At 57.5% G+C, this 13,437-nt stretch overlaps 1 protein-coding gene across 5 annotated transcripts in view; it reads left to right on the forward strand.

Moving 5' to 3' along the window:
- Window positions 1-13,437, forward strand: part of GRK5 (G protein-coupled receptor kinase 5) — a 179,557-nt gene that overhangs the window by 158,843 nt on the left and 7,277 nt on the right. For 3 of the 5 annotated variants that reach the window (XM_059661603.1, XM_059661606.1, XM_059661607.1), the window contains 5 exons: window positions 1,113-1,205; window positions 5,777-5,840; window positions 6,725-6,865; window positions 9,962-10,152; window positions 12,477-12,514. In XM_059661603.1, coding sequence (XP_059517586.1) covers window positions 1,113-1,205; window positions 5,777-5,840; window positions 6,725-6,865; window positions 9,962-10,152; window positions 12,477-12,514 — 527 coding nt within the window. The remainder of the gene's footprint in view (window positions 1-1,112; window positions 1,206-5,776; window positions 5,841-6,724; window positions 6,866-9,961; window positions 10,153-12,476; window positions 12,515-13,437) is intronic. The other 2 variants (XM_059661604.1, XM_059661608.1) reach the window with 2 other exon arrangements.

Genomic DNA, 13,437 nt, shown 5'->3' on the forward strand with positions numbered 1-13,437 from the left:
CAGCTGGGGGCCAGCCCTGTGCTAGGTGCCGAGCAGAGTCCCCCCACGAACAGGAACAAGCTGGTTGCTGCCCTCTTAGAACTGGCCGAGGGTCAGGTCTGAAAATGGGTGAGGTCTCTGGGCTGTCCCCCTGAGGTCATGGTCATCCTGACCCCCCACGTCAGCCCTGGGTTTCCGGTTTGGCAGGACACAGCCTCTAACGTGCATGTTCTTTCCGTTCCCCGGGTCCCAAGTGCCGGGCCAGGTTGGTCAGCATCGCCACTTTTCAAAGGGAAGCAGCCTGTCCCTGCCTGCAGCCAGGTCCCCAACCCGGGCCAGGCCCACCGCAGGTGACCAGTAAACTCTGCTGCAGGGATGAAAATCTCCCTATGGCTTTGCTGGTCCTGGGCCCAGTTCAGAGCCTGGGCCCTCAGGGCCACATCCCTACTCGGCCCCCACCACCCACTATCTCAGAGTCCCTCCCCTGCACCCAACTAAGTCTGCCTCTGTTGTCATTTCAGCACCTGTCCCCTCTCCAGAGAGATCTCCCTGACCCCAGGGACCTCCCTTAACTCTCATTCATAACGTGTCCCTGGCGTCGTGTGTTTAGTATTTGGCACTTACCCAATCCCAATGCCACCCGAGTGCTCATGGCTGCCCAGGCCGCGTGTGCCCGTGGCAGGTGCTCAGTGCCGGTGGGCGGGGTCAGGTGGGCAGTCTCCAGCAACCTCCTAGGACAGTGATGGCGAACCTCTTGAGCTCGGCGTGTCAGCATTTTGAAAAACCCTAACTTAACTCTGGTGCCGTGTCACATATAGAAATTTTTTGATATTTGCAACCATAGTAAGACAAAGACTTATATTTTTGATATTTATTTTATATATTTAAATGCCATTTAACAAAGAAAAATCAACCAAAAAAATGGGTTCACGTGTCACCTCTGACACGCGTGTCATAGGCTCGCCATCACTGTCCTAGGATGATGGGGCCTCTGGCCCCTGTGTGTCTGCATTTCCAAAGCCTGGAGTGGATAAGGCCGGGCGTTAACCGGCTGGACACGGCTCTGCCCATCTGCTGGAGACCAGGATTGTGAATGTTTCTGTCTGTGTTCCCCCCCCCTCCCCCCCGAGCAGGTCTGTCCACGACTACCTGCGGGGAGGGCCCTTCCGTGAGTACCTGGACAGCATGTATTTTGATCGCTTTCTCCAGTGGAAGTGGTTGGAAAGGTGAGTGCCGCCCTGGCGCTCCCCACGCACGCGTGTGCCAGAGGGGGGAGGGGGGCAGGTTTTCACCTGAGCAGTCGTATAAGAACCAGTTCCCTCCATGGGCCGACGGTTCCCATAACATGAACTGCCTCTCCCCTGTGTGTTCGTCTAGAAGCGCCCTGCCTGTGCTTGCTGACGTGTGCTTATCCACCGCTCACCCACTCGGGCACACGCACTCACAGCAGCTTGGCAGCCTGTTCTTTCTTTCTGTCCTTGGGAATTCTTCCTCCACCAGCAAGTGAAGAGCTGCCAGATCCTCTGATGAGCTACACATCCCCTGTTTTACCCAATCGCCTGTTTCTTTAAAAAATATGTTTTTATTGATTTCAGAGAGAGGAAGGGAGAGGGAGAGAGACATCAATGATGAGAAAGAAACATTGATTGGCTGCCTCCTGCACACCCTCGACTGGGGATCAAGCCCACAACCCAGGCCTGTGCCCTGACCAGGAATGGAACCGTGACCTCCTGGTTCAACACTGAGCCACGCTGGCCAGGCAATAAAAATATAGTTAAAAATAAAAATAAATAAATAAATAAATAAATAAATAAATAAATAAATAAATAAATAAATAAATGAATAAATCCACACTGAGCTGGTAGACACGGTGGAGGTGTCCTGTTCCACAGCCCAGACTTCCCTGTGCCCTGAGGCCTGGCATGTATGCCATCTGGGCACGTGTGGGTGTAGAGCAAGGAGCCATCCTGACTCTGCTGGCCGAGTGCCCTGCAGATGCCCAGAGAGCACCTGCCCCTCAGCCACTGGAGGGCGTGTCTCTCCACCCCACCAACGGGGCGGCAGAGTGAGAAGGGGTCAGCCCAGGACTGCCGCTGCTCACCTTGCACCTGCAGGAGGGACGGAGGGACGGAGGGACAGAGGGCCGGCCGCACATCCTGCCGAGGGCATGGAGCCCCAGCCTGGGTCTGAGCCCGGCTCGGCCTCTGGAGGGGCCTCAGGGGGGCTGGTCGCCTCTCCGCGCCTCGCCTTCATCCTTCAGGGGGAAATAACAGTGCCCGCCTTGCAGGCTTGGGGCGAGGAGGAGATGCGATTGGCAGCACGGGCCCAGGACAAGGTGCGTACTCGCCAGAGGTCCGCCATTTGGCCCCAGGAGTAAACTCCTGACACAGTTGTGGTCGCCCCGAGATCATCAGTGTCAACGTCAGCGTCAGCGTGGCGGCTTCCTCGCACGTCTGGGATTGGAAGGAGCAGCTGACCCTCGCGGGCAGCGGTGGGACGTATCCATCGAGCCCCACCCCACTTCCGGAAGCCCTGGGCTGTGTAACACAGGCCCCCGATCTGCGCCCACTTTCCCCAGAGCTGCAGTGTGGGGCCAGGACACCGAACGTGGACTCCTGCCTGGACTCCAGTTCCAACCCCACCACTTAGCAGCCGTGACTGTGGGCAGCTCATTCTACCTCTCAAAGCCTGAGAGCTCTCGCCTGCAGAATGGAGACGGTAATCATCTCGCCTCTCAAGGCAGGTGTGAGGATTGCATGAGTCCATGTACAAGGTCCTTCAAGTAGTGGGAACTGTTACCATAGAGACACACAGTCTGACACACAGCAGCCTTCAGAAGCCTTTGGATGCAAGTGCCTTTCCATAGCTCCGTTTTACTGAAGATGCAGGCCTCAGAGAGGTTCATGGATTGGCCCTGGGTCACACAGCAAGAACCTGGCGAGGCTGGAACCTGAACTCCAGGTCCCTCACTCAGTTCCTTCTACCCAGCACTCCTGCTCCAATGGGATCCTTTAGCTGCGGCCACTGACTTTCATTTTACTTGTCTGCACCGAGCACAGGAAACGGAGAAATGGACTTTTTAAATCAGAGAAGCTAAGCCCTTGCACTAAGTCGTTGAAACCAGTATGTCAGGATGCTGGCCTAGAAATGTCCTAAATGACTGACAACCCTCTGCTTCCCTCCCCCACCCCTCCCCACCTGCTACTAAGACCGTGGCCCCTTCGTGCGATACTGTTGAAATATTAAAGGGATCTTTTTTCCCTCCCAAGGTTAACCAAGAAATTCCTCGGAAATTGTATTCCACTTATTCCCCCCAGCAGAGGAGCGCTGCGGTAATGTCGCCCGGCTGTCTGTTCTCCATGTATCGTTAACGGTTGGGCCTGGACGCCTTCATGTGGTTTCGAGGGCGGCTGTAGGACATGCTCCCAGGCGATAGCGGACGAGGCGCCTGGCAGGGAGCTCCGGGCCCTGGCCGCTCCTGCAGAGGAGAGAGACAGAGGGATGGAGGTGCAGCCCTGTGCTACCGACGGGGACCCCGCTGCCCAAGGACATGCCAGGGAGGGTGAGGCACAGCATGTGAATGCTGGGAGCGCCCTGGGTCTCTGGGACATCCTGTGAGAACAGGGACGGGATTTCCGGTAAAACCCAAGTCCTCTCCAGGACCCAGCAGCCAGAAGAGTTTCCGTGGAAGATTCATCCAGGAGCTGCCGGCGGCTCACTGTCTTTCTTGAGCCGACCCAGGTCGTTGGCCCAATTCAGTCTCGTGCCAACCTCGACCCTAGTCAGGACTCTTGGGGTGGGCGTGGGAGTTGATCAGCAAGAGTTCTGGCCTGGCTGGCATGGATCAGGGGTTGAACATCGACCTATGAACCAGGAGCTCACGGTTCGGTTCCCAATCAGGGCGCATGCCCGGGTTGCAGGCTCGATCTCCATTGTGGGGCAGGAGACAGCTGGTCAATGATTCTCTGTCATCATTGATGTTTCTCTCTCTCTCCCTCTCCTTTCCTCTCTGAAATCAATTTTTAAAAAGTTTTTTTTTTTTTTTTAACAAACAAACCCAGTTCTGGTTCCAAGAGCCAGTGTTAACATTGTAGAGTGGACTGTTTGTTACTCACCGACCAGTTGACGGACATTTAGATTGTTTCCATATCTCGGCTATTATGAGAAACGCTACAGTGCACACGGGAGTAACGTGTGGTGTGCACACACACCGTGGAATATTACTCAGCCTTGGAAAAGGAGACCTTGCCATTTTGTGACAACGTGGGTCAATCTGGAAGATGCTTGCTAAGTGAGATAAGCCAGACACTGAAAGACAAATATCACACGACCTCACCGATATGTGGAACCTAAAACAGTCAAATGTATAGAAGCAGAGAGTAGAATGCTGGCTGCCAGGGGTGGTGAGGGGAGGAGAGAAGGGGAGATGTTGGTCAGAGGGTGAAAAAGTTTCAGTTTTGCAGGATGAGTACGTTGTGGGGGGTCGAGTGGACAGCGTGGTGACCCTAGTTAACAAATACTGTATTGTGTGCTTGGAATTTGCTAGGAGTGTAGATCTTAAGTGTTCCCAACAGAAGGAGAGGGAGGAAGAGGGAACTAAGGTAATAGAAGGTTAATTAGCTTGATTGCGGTGATCATTCCACAGTGTATATATCAAACCATCAAGTTGAACACTGTCAGTCATACCTCAGTAAAGCTGAAAAAAGGTTTAAGGGGGAAAAGCAAGCTGAATATTCACAGCCACACAGACCAGTGGTGAAAAGCACAAGCTACCCATAGCCCGGGGTCTTCGAAGCCACCAGAGGACCATCTGGTCTTTACTCCCTGCCCTGCCTCGCAGTCAGAGGTTGGCTTTGGCTAATTAAAACGGGGCGTCGGGAGACACTACACGACTATGACTTCATAGATTCCCCGCTAGCAGACGGGATCTTGCAGTGTTGGAGCTCTAGGGGGGACAGCAAAGGGGCCCTGGGAGGTGGAGAAGTTGGAAGTGCGCCGTCCTGCTGTGCAGGCTGAGCTAGATGCTGGGCAGGCTGAGCTAGATGCTGGGCAGGCTGAGCTAGATGCTGGGCAGGCTGAGCTAGGTGCTGGGCTGGCTGAGATGCTGGGCTGAGCTAGGTGCTGGGCTGGCTGAGCTAGGTGCTGGGCTGGCTGAGCTAGATGCTGGGCAGGCTGAGCTAGGTGCTGGGCTGGCTGAGCTAGATGCTGGGCTGAGCTAGGTGCTGGGCTGAGCTAGGTGCTGGGCTGAGCTAGATGCTGGGCTGGCTGGGATGCTGGGCTGGCTGAGATGCTGGGCTGGCTGGGATGCTGGGCTGAGCTAGGTGCTGGGCTGGCTGAGCTAGATGTTGGGCTGAGCTAGATGCTGGGCTGGCTGGGATGTGCAGGGGCAGGGAGGGCAGGTCTCCGTCATGCCCTCCGGGGGACACCGAGCCTCTGTGTCTCCAGGACCCTCCCCTCTCCCTGCACTCGGCCCACAGCTTCCTTCAGAGCTGAGCCACCGGACTGGCACCTGGGAGAGAGGGGAAACCACAGGGAGCGTCCCTTGAAGCTGCTTTGCCTCACATGTTTCGCGCCTTCTGCCTTCCTGCTTGCCTCCCAGGCTGCAGGGCTGCGGGCAGGCGGCCTGGGACTTGAACACCCAGCCCCAGAGCAAGCCCATGAGGGGCCTCTCGGCAGCGATCATTCCTGGGGTCCCCGGGGCATGGAGCTGTTCCTTGCACCGCCCGAGTCAGATGCTGCCGCTGTCTGTTGCATATGGTTATGCATCTTAACACCATGATTCTTGCTTTTTTTTCAGGCAACCGATAACCAAAAACACCTTCAGGCAGTACCGAGTGCTGGGGAAGGGGGGCTTCGGGGAGGTGAGTGAGCACCCCGTTTCAGGTGACAGCTCCTGCACTCCAGTCCCCTTTCCTGTCCCTCTATCTGCCTGGTGTTCCCATGTTGGCTGCGTCCTAGGCCCTGTGGTGGAGAGCGCGGGACCCAGGGCCTTTGGGAGGGCCAGGTGTGTCTGCAGGGGGGTAGCAGGGTGCGGAGCAGCCCTCGCTGTCTGGGGCTGGGGATGAGGCAGCCTCAGGTTCAGGTCCGGGGAGGAGAAACGGGTGCTGCTCTTGGCTGTGTTTGGAGGGAGAAGGGAGGACACGAGGGGCCAGGTGACACTGCTTTACGGGCTGTTGTTCCCTGTCTGAGCTTCCCAAGAGGGGGGCAGCCTGTGACTCTCACTTGGGGGTGAGGAAGCAGAGGTTCCGAGTGGTGAGGGGACCCGGCCACAAGGAGCAGAACGAAGACAAGAACCCAAATGCCCCGTTTCCCGTTCCTCTGAGTCATACACTCGGGGTTCTCGGGGGTCACCTGTCCCTGGTCCCCAAAAAGCATCTTCCGCCTGCAGCCGGCACTTGAACGTGCCCAGTGGGCAATGGCTGCCTCTGGTTGGAAGCTGAGGACAGGAAATGTAGTTGCCTCTGAGAGAGGGACGGACCTCAAGTCTCAGCGGCATCTACGCATTGCTGAAAATGGCGCATTCTGCACCTCCAAGGCTGTGCTCCATCCCAGGGCCAGAGGAGGGAGGGCGAGGTGTCGGGGGAGCCAGATCTCGAGGGTGTGGCCCGAGGCAGCCATGGTCCAAGGCCAGGCCCGGCCAGCTCTGGCTCCATCCATTCCCGACCCCTCGGCCCAGCGTCCTGGCCACAGAGGCGCTGAGCAGGCCTGCCGTGTCCCTCACCCATGGTTCCTCCTTGCTCCGCAGGTCTGTGCCTGCCAGGTGCGGGCCACGGGGAAGATGTACGCCTGCAAGCGCTTGGAGAAGAAGAGGATCAAGAAGAGGAAAGGGGAGTCCATGGCCCTCAACGAGAAGCAGATCCTGGAGAAGGTCAACAGCCCATTCGTGGTGAGTGTCCAGGGCTGAGTGACAGGCCACCTGCTGGCGACCGGGGCTTCTGTCCCTTGGGAAGTGGGTGGCCCTCCAGTGTGGCAGCTCCCCGTCGCCAGGGAGATGGGATGCAGCGGGAGGAATACCTGCCGAGAGGCAGCCAGGCCCCCCTGCATCCCAACGCGCCCCTGGGTCCTGGTGGCCGACGTCGTCCTGTCACAGAGCAGGCCTGGCTCCCCTGTGTGGGACCGAGGCCTCTGTCCTGCAGGACCACCTTGTACTCTGCTCGGTGGGCTGAAGAAGCCCCCCTGGGCCCCGCCGGGAGCTTCGTGTCCACAGGCCCCTGTAGGCCGGTTTCCTCCCGGCGGACACCTTTGCGTTGGTATCCTCAGAGGCGCCATCGTGCGCACATCTGCTGTGCTTCTCAGCCTAGGCTTTGCTCTGCTGCAGTAACAAATATACCCCGACTCGCCGCAGCTGAAAACAACCAAGCCGTTCTTTTTTTATTTTTTGTATCTTTTTATTTGTAGAGAGGAAAGGAGAGGAAAAGACAGAAACATCAATGATGAGAGAGAATCATTGATCGGTTGCTCCCTGCACTCCCTCCACTGGGGATTGAGCCTGAAATCCGGGCCTGTGCCCTGACCGGGAATTGAACCACGACCTCCTGGTTCAGAGGTCGACACAACCACTGAGCCATGCCGGCCGGGCCAACCAAGACGGTTCTGTCACTCACACGGAGTCCGGTCAGATCAGGCCCCCCTCCTACTCCCTGCAGCTGCCCCGTCCGGAATAACGGAAGTGCGCAGGGGCGTGGGGGACGGTCACAGCCTCCCGCCCACAGCCCGTGGGCCAGAGCTGGTCCCTGCGGGGCACGGGCCAGCTGCGGGGAGATGTGGAGGAGCACGTGGACATACGGTCAGCTCTAAATGTCCGCCACATGTCACCATAAAAAACAATATGTGCACAAGGTAAAAATTCCAACAGCACAGACGGAGACAAAAGAAAAACAGAAGGCTCCCTCTCTGAGGAACCGTTCCAACATGTTGGATTCATTACTTTTAGCCAATGGGATCTCACTAGGCATCTTATGCTGCAATCTTTTCTTCCCCTTAAAATGTAGATCTTAAAAAAAGAGAAAAAAATCCAGACTTATAGCTGCACCTTTAAAAAAAAACAAAACAAAAAACTGTGCCCCCTTCACTTGAGACATGGGAGAGTGACCCCTGGCCCGTGGGGCTGACCCCCACAGGGAGAACGCGTCCTGGGGGGGAAGCCGCTGCAGATGAGGCTGCGCGTCTGCCCCAGAGCACCCCTGGCATGGCCCTGTGGACGTGTCCGGAGGCTGTGTGTCCGCCCCCGAGCACCCCTGGCATGGCCCTGTGGACATGTCCGGAGGCTGTGTGTCCGCCCCCGAGCACCCCTGGCATGGCCCTGTGGACGTGTCCGGAGGCTGTGTGTCCGCCCCCAGCACCCCTGGCATGGCCCTGTGGACGTGTCCGGAGGCTGTGTGTCCGCCCCCAGCACCCCTGGCATGGCCCTGTGGACGTGTCCGGAGGCTGCATTCCTTGGCTGAGGAATGGCTGTGTCAGAGGGTGTGTGCGTTTTCCATTTGGTAGCTGTTCCCAACGGGCTCTCCACGCAGGGCGCCCAGTTAAACTCCTACCAGCTGTGCATGAGGCGAGGGAGGCCATCGGCCCAGGGCCTTCGCCAATCCCCAGAGGGGGTGGCTTTATAAGGTGACACTCAAGGGACAGAGGTGTGGTCTCTGTCTCATCCCGGCTGTCCCACCGCCAGGGTGACGTGCTGTGTGGGAGGTGGCGGTCATCATTTTGGCCGTGAGCCTCTGTGTCACTAGCCCCTTTCAATAGTGACCCCAGGTCACCTCCAGCCTGCCCATGGAGCCCTCAGGGCAGGGCTGGCTCTTGGGGTTGGTGATGGTGGGTCCCACTCAAGGAAAGGGTTAGACCTGGACCTTCCTCGACGGTGCCCCGTCCTCTGCCCCGGCGGGCTGTCCCCACGCGCTCCTCCCGGAGCCGTTCCTCGGGGTCACCTGGACAGGTGTGCGACGGGGACGCAGAGCACAGCTCCCAGAGCTCTCACCTTCAGCGCGTTCTGCCTTTCCTCAGATGTGACCCTGTGGCCCCTGTGTTTGCACCACGTTTTATGGCGGCCAGATTCCCTGTGTGCCAGCTGTCGGTGGAGAAGTGTCCTTTGGCCCAGACCCAGCCCTGCCCTCCCCCGCCAAGCCCCCATCCACAGAGCCTCAGGCACTGGTCTCCCTCCGCAAGGAGCTAGACCAGCGGTTCTCAACCTGTGGGTCGCGGCCCCTTTGGGGGTCGAACAACCCTTTCACAGGGGCCGCCTAAGACCATCGGAAAACACATATATAATTACATATTGTTTTTGTGATGAATCACTATGCTTTAATGATGTTCAATTTGTAACAATGAAAATACATCCTGCATATCAGATATTTACATTACGATTCATAACAGTAGCAAAATTATAGTTATGAAATAGCAACAAAAATAATTTTATGGTTGGGGGTCCCCACAGCATGAGGAACTGCATTAAAGGGTCGCGGCATTAGGAAGGTTGAGAACCACTGGCTAGATCCTCTCTGTGGATGGACCCTCTGGCCAGGCGTGTCCTGCGTGCAAGAGGGGACAGTCTTTGCCAAGTCTTGTTCTGCTTCTCGAAGCCCCTAGGCTACCATCCAGCCCGCTGCCTGGTCCCTGCACTACTGGTGCCCGGAGGGCATCCGGGCCCTGCTTTTCTTCACCAGTCAACGGGGCCACACAGTTTTGACTGATACACGCACATGCTTTTGTGGTGTAAACGCAAGAACACCATTCCGGCAGCACCCCGAGAGGGCAGGGCCCCTCCCCTCGCCTCCTCACCTGGAACCACCGGATGGGAAGGGGGGAGTTCTTCACCAGCTGAGAGGGGCAGCGGGCGGGGCGCGCCGAGGCTGTCGGGATTCGGGGGTGGCGTGAAGCCGCTGAAGCCCCCCTAGCCCAACCGTCCCGCAGCTGCACGGGCCCTGACAAGGGAGGGTGGAAGCGGGGGGCGGTGGCAGGACCTCACCTCGGTGCTGTCCTATGCCCCCAGGTCAACCTGGCCTATGCCTACGAGACCAAGGACGCGCTGTGCTTGGTCCTGACCATCATGAACGGGGGCGACCTGAAGTTCCACATCTACAACATGGGGAACCCCGGCTTCGAGGAGGAGCGGGCCCTGTTCTACGCGGCGGAGATCCTGTGCGGCCTGGAAGACCTGCACCTGGAGAACACCGTCTACAGGTGAGCAGTCCCGCCTGGCCTTCCGCCCGCGTCTGAGTGGGTGGGGATGGACCCGAGGCCCGATCATTGTACTCGCAGGTGAGGGTGCAGACTCCCACTGAAACAGGGTAAGTGAGGTGGGCTGCTTAGGGGGCAAGTGCCCAGGGAAGCTCGGGGAGCCTGTTGGGCGTGACCTGGACCAGGCCCAGGAAGACCTGGGGGGTGGCCACCACAATCAGGCCTGCGTCCATCCACACCGCCCGACGTGGCAGGCCCAGGGTCCAGGTCCTGTGAGCAGCACCCAACATGAGGCTCAGGGCCAACGTGATGGCTGGTGCTCACCTGGACCACCGCCCCCCACACTGCCCGTCACCCTGGGCGGGGCATGTCTCACGGCCTCCACGAAGCATCATCACAATCTGAAGATGGACTTCTGACATAGTCCGCCGTCTGTTTAAATGGTGGCTGATCTAGATATTTTGGTATGGAAGTTACTTCACATTTTTAAAGGCACCCAGTGGGATCTAATTGCTGTAGCAAGTTGATTTCCACCATCATCTATCTAAACATGCATAAAGCCCTTTAATGGTGAGGAACTTCCTATCATTTTCTATTCCCCACCTCCCTCACAAAATGTTATTATAATGTAATATATTTTTTGCCTAAGACTCTTTTATTGAAATATGTGGATGCATGTAAGATTTTTTTTTTAATTTCCTATGATCATAAGGCTCTACGTGTTCAAATAATTTCTTCTGTTGAGTTGCCGTTATAATTATTACGACTAGATCCCACTTCTGAGGGGGCCCAGGGCTTTTAATACCTGGAGCAGGACCCCATAGTAATTCATTTGCAAGAGGGCCCAGAGCCTGCTTTTCTTGGGTCACTGGCAGAAGAGCTGTTGAGACAGGGCAGGTGGGAGGGACCCCAGAGGAACGAGGGCGCCCTGGTGTTAGGGATCCGGAAACGCACATTCCTGAAAGTGCCGACAGGTGAGTGGGCTCCCACCTGGGGTCTCCCGGACAGTCCCCAGCAACCCCGCTCCCGCACACCCGCTCGCAGACCTGGGCCATGGCGCTCTGGGTGGAGATTACCTGGGCAGACCAAGAAGGCTTTGAAAACCAGGAGGGAGGTCTTGGTGCATGCCTCCCGCCTCGGCCATCTCCCCAGTTACGCCTTTGTTTGGTTCTCACTCAAGTGAGAAGGGAGCGGACAGTTTTCCGAAGGGTCGGAAAAAGAGTCCTCCACCTGAGTGCCCTTCATTTACGAAGACGAGAAGGCGGCTCCGAGTCCAAGCCGCCGCTCGCCTGGCCTCTCCTCCCGTGGGCTTGGGCCCTGCCCACCGGCCCGCTGGCGTATGGAAGCCCTGGCTCTTGCCCTTATTTGGGATTGTTAACACATCAAAAGAATGCAAATTAAATAACAACAGCAACAAAATGTATTTTGTAATGAATAACTCCACACACATGCCCATCAGCACGTTGGGGCCCTCTGGACGGGGCAGTCACCACGCCCGCCCCGCCCCGGGACAGCTGCGGCCAGTTCTATAAACAAAGCCAGTTGGTGGAGAACCAGCCCTCAGGCCAGAGCCGTGGACTGTTTGCCCAGCGGCTTACCTGAGCGGCACACGCCATCCTACTGGCTGTTGGTTTACCCTTGGGGAGACCTTTTACTAGGAAAACCAGACACCCCTGCTGCCTCTTCCCCCTCCTGGGAACTAACGGAGAGGTTCCCTCTCCTAAGAGCATGGTGATATCATCAAAGGGAAGCCAGACGCTGGGGTGTCGGGAGGAGGTGGCCACGCCTACAGCCGCGCCTTCCAGCGGTGCTCTCCTCCCACTGTAGCTCAGCTGGAGTTGGGGAGGTGCCAGGCTCCTGGGGGCCCCTTCCCAGGGGGTCTTTCTCAGGGGGCACCTTCCTCTTCCCTGCAGTTCTCTGTGCCAGTTCTGCAGCTGGTGCTTTGTTCTCAAGTGTCTCTGCCTTTATTCCCAGGCCCTGCTCTGCCTCCCGGGCATCCTGAGACCTGGCGGGGGGAGGGGGGGGCCGTCTTCCCAGCCCTGGAGGGGTCTGTCACCACCCCAGCCAGCCGTGTTCTCAGGCCTGGCGGCTGGCAGCTTGTGGAGGAGCCAGGACCAGCCTTTGCCTAGCCTCCTTCCTATCACTCTCCAGCACAGAGAAGATGCCTATGGCACAGGGTGGGAGGAGAGAGATCAGCCCAGAGACCAGACAACCCGATGTGGGAAGGGAACACTCAGGCCTGCCTGCCCACGGGGTCAACCCAGACGCCAGGGTGCCCTTGCTGCCCAGATGCCCACACTCACATGCCTGTCGTCTTTCCCTTCCAGGGATCTGAAACCCGAGAATATCCTGCTAGATGATTACGGTAAGTCAGGGAGTGGCCGGGAAGGTCCTTTTCCTGCTCTAGCTGAGGTGAGCATCGCAACCCAATGCAGAGGGCCTCTCAGAGACTCACCACCCGGGGCCCGCAGGGAGCAGTGGGCAAGGGGGAGGGGAGGAGCCACTCTCTCCTCAGCCCTGGGAACCCAGAGAAGACCGTGGGCATGGACAGAGCTCCTACGAGGAGAAGCAACTTGGCTGGGCAGAGGGAGAGAGAGAGAGAGACAGAGAGAGAGAGAGAGAGAGAGAGAGAGAGAGAGAGAGAGAGAGAGAGAGACAGAGAGAGAGAGGAATGAGATGAGGTGTCCAGGATTTCAGAGACGTTGGGCACATACTGACCTCACACAATTTCTCTGCTCTTCATCTCCTTGTTTTTCAATGGAAACATGGGTCCTGCCAACGTAGAGGCTTGAAGACGGGGGTGAGGTTCTGACAAGACAGCTTGAGGGGAAGCTGTTCAGTCAGCCACAGCCAGCGGAACATGTGTTCGTCATTAGTGTTCGTGCGTCGCCATTGTTACTGTCTCACGGATGGCAGGGCAGCCACGGGAACCCCTCCCAACTGTTAGCCTCTCACACTAAAGGGTGGGAAACAGTTTCCTCATTTTCAGTCTGACTAGATTTGCCCATCTCCACAGAGGGGGCAGGGCCAGCAGTCCCTGTGCCCATTTTACAGATGACAAGATTAAGGCTCAGAGGAGCCAAGCTGCCAGGGTCACCCAGCAATATCAGTGGGGAGCCGGGATCAGAGGCCAGGTCTCCTGAGTGTGTTGATGGCCTGGCGATGCTGCCCCTCTCGGATGAGCCCAGTGCCCACTGGGGTTCCTATCCTTCTGGTCTCAGAGCCACGCCCACCTCTGACCTACATCCCCGTGAGGTGAATCCACGTGCTCCCTCTACCTTTCCTGCC

The sequence above is a fragment of the Myotis daubentonii genome, chromosome 13, assembly GCF_963259705.1.
Source record: "Myotis daubentonii chromosome 13, mMyoDau2.1, whole genome shotgun sequence".
In the NCBI taxonomy this organism is placed as follows: domain Eukaryota; kingdom Metazoa; phylum Chordata; class Mammalia; order Chiroptera; family Vespertilionidae; genus Myotis; species Myotis daubentonii.